The following is a 17,145-nucleotide window of genomic DNA, read 5'->3' as shown; positions in this document are numbered from 1 at the left end:
CTCGGGCGTGAGGCCGGCATATCTCCTCTGTGGCTCTGTGCTCCATTGTAAGTCCCCCTTCTCCCTGGAGCCTGGTGCTGCGAGGGAAGATGGAGCCCACGCCGCTCCGCGCCGTGGCTCCAGCTGCGGCACTGCAGACTGGTTTCTTTCTGGTGTCTCGTTTTTCCAGCCCTCTTTTTCTCTGTCCCTTGAAATTACATTTTTTGTTTCTCTGCTGCTGGTGTTTTCTGGCTATGAAAGGCGCTGATTTTGTGGTAATAGAGATTGATTGTTAGTGGGGCTCATAAGCCCTGCTTTTCTCTGTCGCTATCTTCCCAGAACACCTTAAGACTTTTTAATGACATCTTTTGCCTTAAAGAAATTACAATGTTCATATATGTTGACCATTATTTTCCATGAGAATTCCTGCTTTTCTTTTTCTTAGGAAGGCCTATTTAGGGTACTTTTAAGATTTATATAGAAAGTCTAATATTAATAATTGGCTGTCCTTTTTTTTTTTGGTAGTACTGGGAATGGAAATCTTCTACCTCTGGGATATACTCCCAGACCTATTTTATATTCTATTTGGAAACAGGGTCTCTTAAACCAATGACGCTGGCTTTGAACCTGCGTAATCCTCCTGTCTTCACCTCCCAAGGGCGGGAATTACAAGTGTGCACCACCACTCCTGGCTTGGCTGTCCTTTTCATAAAATTAGAATTATATCTATCTCGTACCATACGCAGAAATAAATGCTCAGCAAAATGTATTTCTATATATGAAAATAAGGACTCGATATTTAGAAAAATATGTAGAAAAATACTTCTGTGGTCTCAATATAGAGATATTATCTATATTACATCCTCACAGACATTTGCGACAGAACATATATTCTTAGGATATTGGTGGGAGTGTAAATTGTTATAAACTTTTCTTAACCAGCTTTGTAGAGATGTATAAATATAATTGACATAAAATAAATTGCACATATTTAAAATATATATATATATATATATATATATATATATATATATATATATTCTGCTATGAAATCATCACCATAGTAAAGAAAATGAACATATCCACCTCCCTCCAAAGTTTCTTCTTATCCCTTTGAAGACCCTCTCCTCTCTCACTTCCACCATACACATCTCAGGCAACTACTGATAAGTTCTTTGTCAATATAGATTAGTTTGAATTTTCTAGAGTTTTCATTAAGTGTAAATTATGTAGGATTTTTTGGTTATGGCCTCTTTCATTCATAATTATACTGAGGTTATGTCAAGTGGTATAAATCATTTGTTTATTCCTTTTATTTTTTAGTCACATTCTATCACATATATCATAATTTGGTCATATACTCATGAGTCAGTGCATTTTTTTCCATTTTGGAGCTATTACAAATATAGCTGCTGTGAACATTTGTGGAAAAGTCTACGGCAATATATGTTTTCACATAGCAATTATATGTTTAACTTTTTAATAAATTGATAAGCTATTTTCCTAAGTAATTGTACCAAATTAATTTCTGGAAAAGAATGTAAAATTTATGTTAAGTATTTATATGTTTGCTAGAATTCTCCAGCTAAGCTATCTGAGCCCTGAAGAATTCTTCTTTGAAAGTTTTTAAACTATGAATTCTTATTGTTAACAGTCATAGCACTATTTGGTTTATCTATTTTATTGGGTCATTTTGTTAAAAATCTACTCTTCTACTCTACCATTTTATATTCAGCAGTGAATGTACTAATTACTCTATATACTTTCCAAGGTGGTATGGTCAGTCTTTTCAAGAATTTAACCATTATCAGAAATATGTAGCAGTTTCACATTATAGTTTTGATTTGCAGTTCCCTAATAACCTAATGATAATGAATATCTCTTTTTGTTAGCCATGTGTATGTATTCTTTACTTCTTTTTTTAGTTTGTTGCCTAAAAGCAGTCCCCATAGTCCTATCTTGGCTAGAAGAAGAAATAGCTATTATGATCTTTTCAGGGGATGATTTGGCCCTTTACATCACAATTATAAATGAGTTTGTTCTTTTTCTTTTTTGTGAGATACTGACGATTGATCCCATTGGTATTCTACATCTGAGCTACAACTCCAGCACTATTTTATGTTTTGTTTTAAAAGAGGGTCTTCATAAATTTTTGAAGGCTTCACTAAGTTGTTGATGCTGACCTCAAATATGGAACCCGCCTGTCGGTTTCAGCCTCCCAAGAACTGGGATTACAGACATATGTTACCATGCCTGGCGGGTTTGTTCTTTTGATACAGCAGTTCTGAGCAGTCATCTAAATGCCAAAGGGAGAACACGGAACATGACATATATTTTCATAAAGTTTAACATTTTTGCAGGAGACAGGGAGCAAATTACATAAATGAGTAATATATATATACCATGTTAGAAAGTGATATGAAATGCTAAGAAGTAAAAAAAATTAAGCAGGAGAGTTAGGAAGCTTTGGAAAACTTGCCAAAGTTTAGACATATAAAGCCTAGAAGGCCTTAGTAAGAAAGGTATATTCTATCAGAATCCTGGGGAATGGGGAAAGCAAGAGCAAGCTGTGTGATATCTGGAGAAAGAGAAATCCAGATTAAAGAAACAGTGAGTGCAAAGACCTTTGAAGAATAGCAAGGAATGTATATTACAGCTATTACAGTGAATGAATAGATGCTCACAAAATGGGAGATTTTTAGAATATTATTACTGATGTCAAAACCAAGATATAGCGTAGAACTATATGGCCTCAGTGCTCCACCTGTTCACTGTTGTGTTATAATGTCTCTTCCTTATAGCCAAGAGACATATACTGGCTTGTATTGTTCACTGTTGTTCCTTTTCATCATCTAGATTTGATTTTACCCAGGCTTTCTATGTATTTCAAATCATGTAATTTTGAGGGTGCCTGTCCCCAAATAGAATGTCCAACTCTCAGTTTCTCTTCAACCTAATTATTGGGTCTGATGGTGCTAGGCTTACTGGATAGACAGGAATCTCCTTTTTCTTCCATCATATCCATGTGTCATCCCAAAGTGTGGCCACTCAGGCCAAAAGTTCAGTGATCTCAGAGACTGGAAAACCCTTCAGTTTGTATGAAACATCATATAAAAATTTTTTTGGTGGTACTGGGGTTCCTGGAAGCCCTTCTACCTCTGGGCTACACTCCCAGACCTATTTTTACATTTTTATTTGGAAACAGGGTCTCCTAAGCCAGCGCGCGTAGCTGGCTTCAAACCTGCGTGATCCTCCTGTCTCTGCCTCCCAAGCGCAGGGATTACAAGCCTGCGCCACCACGCCCAGCTATATAAAAATTTTAATCACAGCTCTTTCTGTACTTCTCCAGCACTCTGTTACAGTATCAAAGGCACTTTGGTTTTGCCTTTTACCTTACATGTTTCAGATAGTTAATGAACCATGATATGAAATTTTGAAAGAAAAATATGGAGGTGGGAAAAATAAGTTGTCCTCCCACTTTTCCTCAGCAAATCATTATATGTACCTTGAGACACACTATATAACCAGATCCTTTGGCATCTCTTCAGAAATGTCTAGTAATAATCTCCTTCTGCATCCTTACCCCAAGCAGTACAAAGCATATTTACAACTTTTTTGACTTTTACCAAAACCCTATGAATAAGTGGTGCTATCCACATCATGGATGGGAACACTGAGTCTTGGAGAAGACAGGAGATTTGCCTAAGGTCTCCCAGGCATAAACCAGGAGTGATTTTGTTTGCATTCTTTCCTTTACTCCACACTAAGGATTGTTGGATCCTGTGTTTTGAACGTGGAAAGAGATAGCTACATACTTACTGGTAGTTAGATTTCTTTAAACATATTAATATTCATGTGGCAAGCTCTAAATATAATGCTGGTAGGCATCAGGTGGTAGGAAATGTTAAAAGCACAAAAGCTTGATCTAATTGTTTCCTGAATATCTTCCTTACCCCTCCACAGATCTATTTAGGTCCACCTGAGGAAAGCGCTGCACCCCCAGTACCTCCACCTCGAGTGACAGCAAGAAGGCACAAACCAATCACAATTTCAAAGCGCTTACTGAGAGAAAGGACAGTATTTTACACTTCTTCCCTGGATGAAAGTGAAGGTCAGTACTAAGGTTCTTTCTTACCTTCTAAATGATGAAGAGACACAAAGAGGACAGCGAATACATAAATGGGGATAAGCCATTTGTCTCCGTATAAAAGTTGACCTTTCCTGACCCCTGGGCTTAAAAATAACCAATATAGTTTGTACCAAGAGAGGAAATTACATACTTGACAGAGGATAAGATGGTGATGAGTTTTAAAGGACATGCCACAATTTCTTCCAAATCCAGTAGAGGATCCAAGATGTTCTTAGATTTGTGCTGCCATTTAGACACAGGAGGAAATATATCAAGTGATGTGGCCATGTAAGTTTGCATCTCTTTGAACCTCACTATAATGTAAAATTATAATGTGCTAAGAAAAATGTATACAAAATAATTGAATAAGCTGGGTGTAGTGGCAGAGACTTAAAATCCCAGTACTTGGGAGGCTAAGACACTCATTATGTGGGAACCTATGAGACCCTATTTCTAAATAAAAAATAGAAAGAGCTGGAAGCATAATTCAGAGGTAGAATACCCCTTAGTTGAATCCATAGCATCAAAACCAAACAAAAAACAATAAATAAATAGATAAGTAAATAAAGGAGAAAAACATAAATGATCTGAGTAAGGCACCTTCTGAATGTTCTGAGGTTTAAAATTAAAATTTGACTAACATGGACTTAATAAATACTGGAAGCCAGATACTGGACTAGGTGCTAGATGAAAGTATAACACATTTCTTAGCCTGCAGATGCTTACAGGATGAGAGAAGCATGGATATATAAACAAATAACTGCCATCCAATGAGAAAACATTTGTCAAAGTTACAAGTAATCTCCATGTGGCCAAACTAAACATCCTCTTCACCATCTCCACCATACTTAGGTTGGAAGCAGCATGTGACAGAGTTGACTAAATCCTCCTTGAAATACTGAACTTAGCTTTCAGGACTCCAATGGTCTGCCTCACTGCACATTCTGTCTCAGTCTCTGCTGGGTTTCTTCTCTTCTAAACTTCTCCATGTTGGAAGTTTCCAGAGTTTTTTTGTTTTGTTTTGTTTTGTTTTTGCGGTACAGGGGATGGAACCTGAAAACGCATTCTACCTCTGAGCTACAGCCCTAGCCCTTTTTTCCCTTTATTTTGAAATGAGTTCTCACTAAGTTGCAGAAGGCCTCATTAAGTACCTGAGGCTGGCTGTGAACCTGCGATCCTCTTGTCTCAGCCTCCCAAGTACTAGAATTACAAGCCTGCGCCACCACGCCTGGCTCTACGTGATCTTTTTAAGTCTCTCGGTTTTGAATAGCATTTCAATATCAAGGATGATTTCCCGGACCCCCGGAAGGACTAGGGCCGGGCTGCAAGGATCCGGGCTCCAGGTGGGGCTCGCACGAGGCATGCTGGACCCCTGGAAGGATCGGTGCCCCAGGTGGGGGGCGGGCGGCCCGGCCAACCCCTGGGAAGGCATAGTGTGATGCAGGAGGCCGTCCCCAAGTTCTGGGAGGCCAGGTACCAAACAGGAGGCCCAGCCGCGGGTACAGAGGAACCCAGCACTGCTGTGCTGCACCAGGCCGTGGTGCGCTTAGAACAGCATATTCTTCTCTGTGTGGTGAGGCTATTGAACTCCATTATTATTATTATTATTATTATTATTATTATTATTATTAGAGCCTGCCAAGGGGTTAGGTTGGTGCCAGAGCCAGCAAGGCCTGAATTGGAGCCTGCCCTGAGGCAAGGCTGCTACTGAGGCCTCTGAGGCCAGGATCGGAGCCTGCCGATGGGTTAGGCTGGTGCCAGGACAAGCAAGGCCGAGATTGGAGCCAGCTGTGAGGCAAGGCCAGTACTGGGGCCTCCAAGGCCAGGATCAGAGGCTGCCGATGGATTAGGCCGGTGCCGGGGCCAGGGAGGCCAGGGTCGGAGCCTGTCATGAAGCAAGGCCAGTGCTGGGGCCTCCAAGGCCAGAATCACAGCCTGCCAAGAGGTTAGGCCGGTGCAGGGGCCAGCAAGGCCGGGATCGGAGCCTGCTGTGAGGCAAGCCCACTCCTGAGGCCTCCGAGGCAGGGATTGGAGCCTGCTGAGGGGGTTAGGCCAGTGCCGGGGCCAGAGAGGTTTGGATCAGAGCCTGCCGTGAGGCAAGGCTGCTACTGAGGCCTCTGAGGCCAGGATCGGAGCCTGCCAAGGGTTTAGGCCTGTACCAGGGTCAGTGAGGCCGAGATCAGAGCTAGCCATTAGGCAAGGCTGGTGCTGGGGCCTCCCAGGCCAGGAACAGAGTCTGCTGAGGGGAAAGGCCGGTGCCAAGGCCAGCAAAGCCAGGATCAGTGCCTGCCGTGAGGCAAGGCCGCTCCTGAGGCTTCTGAGGCTGAGATTGGAGCCTGCCAATGGGTTAGGCCAGTGCCAGGGCCAGTGAAGCCTAGATTGGAGCCAGCCCTGAGGCAAGGCCAGTGCCAGGGCCTCCGAGGCCAGGATCGGAGACTGACGATGGGTTAGGCTGGTGCTGGGCCAGCGAGGCCGGGATCGGTGCCTGCTGTGAGGCAAGGCCGCTGCTGGGGCCTCCGAGGCCGGGATTGGAGCCTGCTAAGGGGTTAGGCTGGTGCCGGGGTCAGCAAGGCCGGGATTGGAGCCTGCTGTGAAGCAAGTCCAGTCCTGGGGCCTCCAAGGCTGGGATCAGAGCCTGCCGAGGAGTTAGGCTGGTGCCAGGGTCAGCAAGGCTGATATTGGAGCCTGCCGATGGGTTAGGCCAATGCTGGGCCCATTGAGGTCGGGATCAGAGCTTGCTGTGAGGCAAGGCAGTTTCTGGTGTCTCTGAGGCCGTGATTGGAACCTGCCGAGGGGTTGGGCTTGTGCCAGGGCCAGCGAGGCCAGGATTGGAGCCTGCCGTGAGGCAAGGCCAGTGCTGGGGCCTCAGAGGCCAGGATCAGAGCCTGCTGAGGGGTAAGGCTGGTTCCAGGGCCAGCGAGGCCCAGATCAGAGCCTCCTGTGAGGCAAGGCCAGTGTTGGGGCCTCCGAGGCCAGGATCAGAGCTTGCCGAGGGGTTAGGTCAGTTCCGGGGCCGGCAAGGCCAGGATCGGAGCCTGCCATGAGGCAAGGCCAACATTGGGGCCCCCAAGGCTGGGATTGGAGCTAGCTGAGGGATTAGGCTGGTGTGGGGGCCAGCGAGGCCAGGATCGGGACTTCCCATGAGACAAGGCCAGTGCTGGAGCCAGCGAGGTTGGGATCAGAGTCCTCCGGGAGGTCAAACCGCCACTGGGGCCATCAAGAGTGGGGTTGGAACTTGCAATATGGCATGCACAGAGAAATATCACAGAAAATAAAAACCAGATGCTTCCCTTAATTAGCAAAAACTAGGAAGAAAGGGGTAATAGGAGGAGGTCGAGTTGTAGAAAGTGCCCTATTGAGAAGCAATTAAGGTGACCAGTCAGAGGGGAGGGGATGGGGGAGGATGGAAGCTCTTTCAAACTCATGAGGTACATAAACAAATGTATCAAAGATAATCACCAGTCAAGCATGGGATCGAGGGAGTGGGAGGGAAAGGGATACGGATTGGGTGAGGGCTGTTTGGATGATGTGTGCTTGTATATCCACTCAAGTTTTATATTCCAATGTGATGTATGATTACAATGCACCAATAAAAAAAAGATCATTACACTCATCATATGGATCCCATCCTTTCCCTTTTAATACTAATAAATAATGACTTGCCTCTCTTATCTGTAAGAATAAGCTAGAAATGGCAATGGAAATAAATTATGTAATCTTACCTGGAAAAGAAAAAAAAAAAGGATGATTTCCTTTTTCTATCTGTCAGATCATTATCCCCCCTCTACTGTCAATTGAAACTCTCTGCTCAACTGTTTAAAACACAAATTTTAATTCTCTGATGCTTCTAAACTGGCCCCAACTCTGATGCTATTCCCACCCCATCTAAGTAACCAGCATCACAGCTCACCTCATTGCTACAGGGCACGAACTTTTAAATCATTTGCCATAATGGAAGGAAACATTGGAATGCCTACTCAGCCATGCCAGTGTGTGTGTGTGTGTGTGTGTGTGTGTGTGTGTGTGTGTGTTTGTGTGTGTTACTGAGGATTGAACCCAGGGGCTTTCTACCTCCAAACTATATACTCCCAGCTCTATTTTATTTATTGGTTTTTGAAACAAAGTCTTGCTAGTTTGCTGAGAGTCTTGCTAAGTTGTTGTTGTGCTGATGCTGGCATAGAACCTGCTATCTTCCTGTCTCAGCTTCCCATGTATTAGGATTATAAGCATATACTACCATACTCAGCTCATAGTCTCATTTTATGGGATAAATCTATTTATTCACAATCTCCCCAAATATAAACTCTATGCTAGCATAAGCTTTTTTCACACTGTATTCTTAGCTCTAACATAGTACTTGGTATATAGTAAGTCTTAAATAAATGAATGCAATAAATGAATTAACTGGGTGTCAGTGAATGTGAAGTCTAATTTGATCTTTGCCAATGTCCTTCTGTGTAACTTGACGTAGCCACTTCCCCTCTCTGGGTTTCAATTTGCCTTTCTGTATGGTGAGGGTTTGGCACCAGAAAATCTCTAATGAGGTCACCAAATTTAAGCATTTTTTTTATTGGTGCACTGTATTCATACATCATAGTGGGATACAAACTTTTGTAGACATACATGCACACATCGCCCAGTCAGCCCCCACCCGATCCTCACCCCATTCTCTCCCCATCCCTCCCTCCCATGCTTGGCTTAGTGGTTGACATCTAGTATTATAGCAATTTATCCAAAATTAAAAATGATAATCTCACATAACAGTTTCATTTGTCTGATACCAAGCTTTTGATGACTTAAAGATAACATTTCAATATTTCTTTTTACTTTCTTTCTTACCGGAGAATATTTTTTTCTATTTTTTTTTAGGTGAAACTATCATATATTTATATATTTATTTTTCAGAAAAAAACTCTATCCTAAAATGGAATATGGACTCTAGATACCCAAAACGATCTTGAAAAAGAACAAAGCTAGAAGATATATATTTTCTGATTTCAAACCATATAAAGCTACAATAATTGAAACAGTGTACTACTATTCTAAAGGCAGATATATAAACCATTGGAGTTAAATAAAAGCCTAGAGCTAAATTCTTCCCTATATTGTCAAGTTATTTTTGACAAGGTTTCCACGAACATTTGGTGGTAGAAATAATAATATTTTAACTAAATATTGTTGAAACATAATAATTACATGGAAAAGAATAAAATTGGACCCTTACCTAATCCCATATACAAATATTAACTCAAAATAGATAAAAGACCTAAATATAAATCTTAAGACTATAAACTTTTAGGAGAAAATCTGGGTCATAAAACCTCACAACACTGAAATTGGCAGTGATTTCTTGGATATGATTTCAATGGCACAGGCAACAGAAGAGTATACAAAATCCCTAAAAAATAAAAAAAATATTGTATATCCAAAGACAATGTAAACAGAGTTAACAGTTACTAATATAACGGGATAAAATATTTCCAAATGCTATATCTGAAGGTATATTAATATTCCAACTAGAAATCCTAAAAATTAACAACAATAAAGGCAAAGAATACCATTTAGAGATAGGTAAAAGACTAACATAAGTAATGAATCTCCACAGATAACCAATCTTAGTTGTCTGTTGGATGGAAACTCTTGTTTCTCTGGTTCTGGTGTGTGTTATGTATTTCTTATTTGTAATCTCTTTGAGTATTTTCTTTAGTGCTGGTTTTGAAGACAAAAATTCCTTCAGTTTCTGTTTGTCATGGAAGCTTCTTATTTCTCCAACTAATTTGATAAAAAGTTTTGCTGGGTAGGAAATTTTTGGCTGGAAGTTGTTTTCTTAGTCTGGAGTGATTCTAATTGGGTTGCCTCTGAATGTCACTTGGTCCTTTGTTTTTGTTGCCTTTAAGATTTTCTGCTTGGCTTCCACATTGGTCATTTTGACAATTATGTGGCATGGGGATCCTCTTCTCTGATCCTGTCTAAAGGGAGTTCTATAAGTTTCCTGGACCTGTGTATCGACCTCTTGCTCTATGTCTGGAAAATTTTCTGCTATTACTTCCTTGAAGAGATTGTCGATCTCTTTGGTTTCACTTTCTTTTCCCTCCTCTATTCCAATTATTCTTAGGTTAGCTCTCTTAAAATGGGCCCATATTCCTTCAATGTCAGATTCCTGCTGTCTGATATTTTTTTCTAGATTAGAAACTATGCATTCATTTTTGGAATGATCATCTTCTAAGAGCGAGATTCTGTTCTCCATGTGGTCTAATCGCTTGTTTGTGCTTTGAATTGAGGCCTTTACTTCATTAATTGCATCCTTTATCTCTTTTTGGCTCTCTCTGAGTTCTTTTCGAAGCACCTCTATTATTTCTACAGTTATTTTCCTGATTTGATCTTCTAGAAATCTCTGATTTTCTGTTTTATCGGGTTCTGGTGTTGTGGGGTTGTGTGCATTCATTGCTCCAGTATTATTCCTCTTTCCCATGATTTCGGATGTTTGTGCCTTCTCTGGGTTCTTCCCTTGGGTCACTATGACTTCACTTAAGGTGCTCTGGATCGGGAGTCTGTGCTATCTCAGACCCCACTACTCCTTTACTGGGTTGTATCACAGAGTCTCTGACCCAGAGAGTCGATAGAGGCTGCTTTAGACTGTGGGGGGTGCCAGGTTGCACGTTCTCCTATGGTGTGATATCTCTGCCACCGCCACTCCCCCACTGGGTCAAGTCCCAGGGAGTACAGTACTGGGATTTCTCCTCTGTGGCCCGCAATTTGACTCACTGTTCTTGAGTACACAGATGTAGCTGTACTGGATTCGGTGAATTCTCTGCTGTTGCCGCCGGTGGCAATATGGCGCCGCTGCCACGCCCTCGGCCGTGAGGCTGGCGTATTTCTTCTTGGTTTTGATTTCCACTCTGAATCCCTGCGGCGTGTACTGAGCTCAGCCACTGGGAGCTTTAGATTTTACCTGTAGTGAGAAATCCCGCCTGGCTGTTCCGCAGCGGCTCACCTCGGCTTGCTGTAGCCGTCCGGTGAAATTTGCTGCTGCCGCCGGCAGTATGGCGCTGCTGCTGCGTCCTCGGGCGTGAGGCCGGTTATCTCCTCTGTGGCTCTGAGCTCTGTTCTCAGTCCGCTTTCTCTCTGGAGCCTGGTGATTTTTTTGTTTCTGGTGATGGTGTTTTCTGGCTATGAAAGGCGCTGATTTTGTGGTAATGGAGATTGGTTTTTAGCGGGGCTCTTAAGCCCCGCTTTTCTCGGTCGCCATCTTCCTGGAAGTCTAAGCATTTTTTAAGCTGATATATAATTTACATGCCATATAATTCACCCCTTTAATCTAAATATTTCAGTAATTTCAATATATTTTCTAGAGCCATATTATTCCAGAACATTTGCATTATGTCAAAAAGCACATACCTTTCAATTCCGCCCTCCATCTTTTCTTATTTGCTAAACTACTTTCATTCTCTACATATTTCCCTATTCTGGACTTTTAATACCAATGAAATTGTATAATATGTAGTCTTTTGTGTCTGAATTTTTAAAATTCATAATGTATCCAAGTTATATCCACATTATAACATGTGTAAGTATTTCTTTTCATCTGTATTGCAAAATAATATTCCAGTGTAAGCTGGGCATGGTGACACACCTTTATAATCTCTGCACTTGGGAGGCTGAGACAGGGGGATTGCACAGGTTCGAAGCCAGCTTCAGCTACTTAGTGAGGCTCTCAACAACTTAGTGTGGCCCTGTTTTCAAATAAAATAGAAGATAGGTCTGGGAGTATAGCCTGGATGTAGAAAGTTCCTGGGTTCCACCCCCATACCACCAATCAATATATAAATACATAAATACATAAATAATATTCCAGTGTATAGATATAAACCTTTTGTTTAACCATCTGTCAATTGATAGACAGTTGAGTGCTATTTAACTTTTGGCATTATGAATAATGCTTCTATGAGCATTCATGGACAGATTATTTTTGTGAATGTCTGTTTTTAGACACGAATATATACTAGAATAAGGACTACTAGATGATGTGGTTACTTCATATTCAAAATTTTGAAAAATAGCAAGGCTATTTTCTAATATAGTTATACCATTTTACTTCCCCACCAATAATGGATAAGAAATCTAATTTCTCTGTGTCCTCACCAACACTTTCTGTATTCTGACTTTTTTATTCTAGCCATCCTAAGTGGGTAAGAATCCAAATCTCATTTAATTATCAACATTACCATGTAAGATAGATATGTGGATCTCCCTTTTATAATAAAAAACATTGGAAGCGCAGCCCCAGCAACTTAGATCCTCAACAACTTAGACCCTATTGCAAAATTTAAAAACAATGAAAAATGAATGGGGGTGTAGCTCAGAGGTAGAATGCTCCTGCATTCAGCACCATATGAAAAAAGAAAAAAAAAGAAATTACTTTTCAGAGAAATAGTTAAGAATTAACTGATGTGTTTATTTAGAAAGAATAGAATATGCAATTGATTAGAAATTCAAATCCCTATTGAATTACATATCCCTTTGAATAAAACAGGCCTGGTTTGTTGTGGTTGAATGAATTGTGATGGTGAAAAATCATATTCAGATCTTGAATTGACTTTATAGCAATTGGGAGGGTAGAGACTGATCTTGTGGGATGTACTCTGTGCTACAATTTGTTGTGATATTGAAAATACATTTTTAAAATTAAGTCTGCATGTGTGCATCAAAATGAAAAGGTTTTAAAGGTTATCATTAATTTTCTCCCTTTGTACTAACTTTTCTCAGATGAAATTCAACACCAGACACCCAATGGTACTATCATTAGCAGCCTAGAACCGCCTAAGCTGCCACAACAGTTCAAACTATCTATGCAGAGGAGTGGTGAGGCTGATCCTGGGAGGAAGTCCCCAAGCAAGCCTGTTTCAGATGGCAAGTTGGACCCCTGCCCTGAGGTGGATGTGGGGAAGTTTGTATCTAGGCTACAGGATGGAGGGACCAAGGCTACCCCAAAAGCCACAAATGGACCTGTGCTGGGCTCTGGGCCCACAAAGACCCCATCTTTTCACATAAAGAGACCAGCTCCCAGGCCCTTGGCTCACCACAAGGAGGGTAAGTACTTCAAAACTTGAACTGATTCCACCTGTTTCACCATGAGAACCTTCAGAGGTTGGATTTTTTTTTTCATAGTAGGGATTGAACCCAGGGACATTCTACCTCCAAGCTACTCCTGAGATATTTTTATTTTTTATTTTGAAACTCTCAGCTCTTGCTAAGCTGTTGAGAGTCTCTAAGTTGCTGAGGCTGTTCTCAAACCTGTAATCATCCTGTAACCTCCCAAATACTGGGATTATAAGTATATGCCATTGCACCCGGCTTGGAGGCTTGGTGTTATCCTCAAGTAGGAAAGTTTTCCAGTTTATTAACACTCATGCCAGAATAGTGGGCAAGACCTTAAAAACCATTCACATTAATCTTGTATTATTTTCTCTATTATTCCAAGTGCCTAGAATAATACCTTACCATCACCATATTAGGTATGTGATATTTATGGAGTAAGTGATAAATTATACTGATATTATTTATTAACATTATTGCTTAAGTTGTGATTTATTAAATATCTTTCATGTACCTGGAACTATATTAGGTTCTGATATATTATTTCTTATACTCATAGCACTTCTGTGAAGAATGTATTATTCATATTTTTAATTAGAAAAATGAGGCTCCTAAAACTAAGTGATTTGTCGAAGATTCACAGCTGGTAATTTGCAGAGCTGGGATTTAAATCTTACCACATCTGGCAGATACCAAAATATGTGTTCTTTCCAGGAAACTAGAACCCTCACTTTGCCTTCTGATAAGAAACTTTGAATCTGTGAGCCATTTTTTCTTATTTTCAATCTCCAGTTTTCTAGAAATAGAAACAAAGGGGTACAATGTCTGTAAACGTCTCAACTTTTGAAATTGTTACAAATTCAAGATGTTGTTGACTTTTACAAATTTAGTTGGCTATGCACTTGGAGATTCATGTATAAAGGTTGGGGATGAACAAGATAGAAGTTTTGGAGGATATAATTCTATGAAGATATTATGATATAATGAAAGAATATGGGGTTATCACTGAGAAAGGCCTAGATCTAAATTCTGCCTTTTACTTTGAAAGCAGATGAACTTCTAAAGGTGTGCCTTATGTATTTATATCCTGAACTACTCTAAAAAGGATTTAAGGGATTTCACAATATAGCCAAATATAAAGACTTGAAAATAGAAAGAATAATTTAACAACTATTTGTTGACTACTTACTGTGTAGTTGGCCTCATTATAGGTGTTGAGGACACAGGAATGAATAAGACATACAAGATCCTTGTACTCTTGAAGCTTAGAATGGAACTTTGCAGATGATGGCCTGGGGGCAGATCAGACACACTGCTTCCTTTCATATGCCCCCCATACAAGCTAAGCATATCTTGTTTTCATTTTTAAATATTTGTAAAAAGAAAAATATATGGCTGGGCGTGGTGGCGCACGCTTGTAATCCCCGCGCTTGGGAGGCGGAGACAGGAGGATCACGCAGGTTCGAAGCCAGCCACGCGCATTGGCTTAGGAGACCCTGTTTCCAAATAAAAAAAAACGTAAAATATAGGTCTGGGAGTGTAGCCCGGAGGTAGAAGGGCTTCCAGGAACCCCAGTACCACTAAAAAAAAAAAAAAGAAAGAAAAATATACAACTTCATGACACAAGAAAATTATATTGAAATTCAAATCTGCTCCATTAAATTAACGTAGACCTACCCCATCATTTGCATATTGTCTAGAGCCACTTTCACGCTACAACCAAATTGAGTAGGAGCAACAGAAACCTTATGGCCTGCAAACACTCCAATGTGAACTGACCATTTGTAGAAAAAGATTGTCAAACTTTGACAAGATTCTAGAGCACAGGTAGACCAAATGAGGCCCAGAATAGAGAGAGGGGAAGGTGGGAATAGAGGGAGATGGCAGGAATGGAGTTATTACCTAAATCTTTTGCCATGAAACTTGATGCAATTTCTGGAATAGCATTGTACGTTTGGCTCCAAACTTTCTAGAGAAAACAAGAATCGGGAAACCTCAAGAGTTATATAATTCCAAGTTCTTAAGGGGAAAACCAGCCTGTTGTTCAGGTAAAGCACAACTCTTCTGTTTTTTGAGGCCAGAGAAAAATTTTTCTCCCATGGATTGTGGCACATAAAAACTGTGTGTGGGCCGATGGCATTGTCTCAGGGTACAATTTAGTAAAAGCTTGTTCTGTGTGGGGCCAGTACAATTTCCAATAAGTAATTCACTCTGATTTCTCTAGTTTGATCCCCTGATGCATTCCTCTGATTGCAGTTATTTAACCTCTTTGCACCTTGTTTTCCATGTCTGTAAAATGGGAGAAACAGCATGCACCAGAAAATTATTGCTAGAATTAAAATGAGTAACAAATAAAATATCTGGAATGTAACCAGCATTCAAAATATGATATTCACTCCCTCCCTCTGTCCCTCTCTCCCTTCCTAAGATTTGTCTATTCTGGGAAGTAGAGCCAAGAAAGGCCAGACTTTTATGTAGACATCTGCTGCAATTTATAAGTCATATATTGACATTCGTATCAATCTTGGAGAAAGTTGGGTAACTCTGTTTATACTCATCACAGTAAAATTTGTCTTGCCTGTCGCCAAGCTTTGAGATCGGCCAGGTCCTATTAGCTCAGCACACAGGGTAACTTAACCCCATCAGTTTTACCTTTACTTTCTTCTGCAGAGTTCAATCCCAGTGCCATTCCACTCTTGTCCTACCTCTACCGTTTTATCCCCTGGGTGCCTGGTGGCAGCTGCAGTTTTCTAATGGGGTTAGTTAATGTAAGTACTGATCTGACTTGTCCAATATGAGCCAGACTGAATCTGGGCAGGAGTACTGCCAGGCTTTGCTTTCTGCCCTAAATCAGTTAGTAACAGGCTGGCGTCATGCAGCTTTTTGCAAAGCCCCAGGCCTCCAGCCTTGGCTATGGAAAACAAAACTAAGGTTACATTGGCCTCACTAGAGAATTAGCCAAACCTCTGGTGTAGTTGCATCTTTGAACTTTACCCACTCCTTCTCCTCACCTTTCTCCCTCCCCATTTTGACTGATACTCTGTGGTAGATATTTTGGCTGATACTCAATGGTAAATTCCCAGGCATTGGAACAGTTATCCATTAACCAAATGCTGCAAGTAAATTGCTCTGACCCTGAGCTAGAGCTGAGAGTTGTTAGACCTAGTGCAGACAGCACCCAGGGGAGGAACCATCACCTCGGCTGACCCACTCTTGCTCCTCACAGTTGTCACTCCATTTCAGTTCTGTTGTTCAGAATGATGCTACATTGTTGTAGTGTTTCAAACATGCCACTTTCCTGCTCTTGCCCCATCTTCACTTCTCACAAAGACCCAACATTTGAGTGCACATGACACTCTCCACATTTTTTTCTCAGCAATTAAGAAACTGGCAGAAGCATGGTGTGTGTTAAATTGCTTTCTTCCATGATAGTTAACAGTAAAATCAGTGTTTGCTGGTGAAATTTATCAAGGGCCCTTTTCTGTTGCAGATATGAAGTTGCATGCTTTGTTTTCTTTTTCCATTGTAGCTAGCTACTGTGATAAGCCTGTGGGGTAGGTTTTCTTCTCCCCATTTCACAGTTGGAAAACACAGGCTCACAGACATGAAACAACTTGCCCAGAAACACTCAGATTGTAAGTTGCAGAGATGTAGTTTGAGCCTAGGCTTCTTAGGTCAAACAAAGATCACAGCTTTTTTTTTTTTCATACTGGGGATTGAACCCAGGAGCATTCTTCCTTTGACCTATACCTCCAAGCCCTTTCTTTTAAAACTTGAAGCAGGGCCTAAGTTTTTGAGGGTCTTGCTAAGTTTCTGAGGCTAGCCTTGAACCTGTGATCCTCCTGTGTCTACCTCCCATGTACTGGGATTACGGAGTGTGCTACCCCATCTGGCTGTTCTCTTTTCCCCTACAGTACTGTGCATTGGACCCAGAGATATTC

General features: G+C 41.1%; 1 protein-coding gene across 2 annotated transcripts in view; it reads left to right on the top strand.

Moving 5' to 3' along the window:
- Positions 1 to 17,145, top strand: part of OPHN1 (oligophrenin 1) — a gene marked incomplete at both ends in the record, with an annotated part of 391,547 nt that overhangs the window by 359,506 nt on the left and 14,896 nt on the right. For both annotated transcript variants that reach the window (XM_080718711.1, XM_080718710.1), the window contains 2 exons: positions 3,943 to 4,090; positions 12,875 to 13,198. In XM_080718711.1, coding sequence (XP_080574837.1) covers positions 3,943 to 4,090; positions 12,875 to 13,198 — 472 coding nt within the window. The remainder of the gene's footprint in view (positions 1 to 3,942; positions 4,091 to 12,874; positions 13,199 to 17,145) is intronic.

Source organism: Muscardinus avellanarius, assembly GCF_963383645.1.
Source record: "Muscardinus avellanarius genome assembly, chromosome: X".
Classification (NCBI taxonomy): domain Eukaryota; kingdom Metazoa; phylum Chordata; class Mammalia; order Rodentia; family Gliridae; genus Muscardinus; species Muscardinus avellanarius.
The sequence above is the reverse complement of the archived record's forward strand: the minus strand, read 5'-3'. Positions and strand labels throughout refer to the sequence as shown.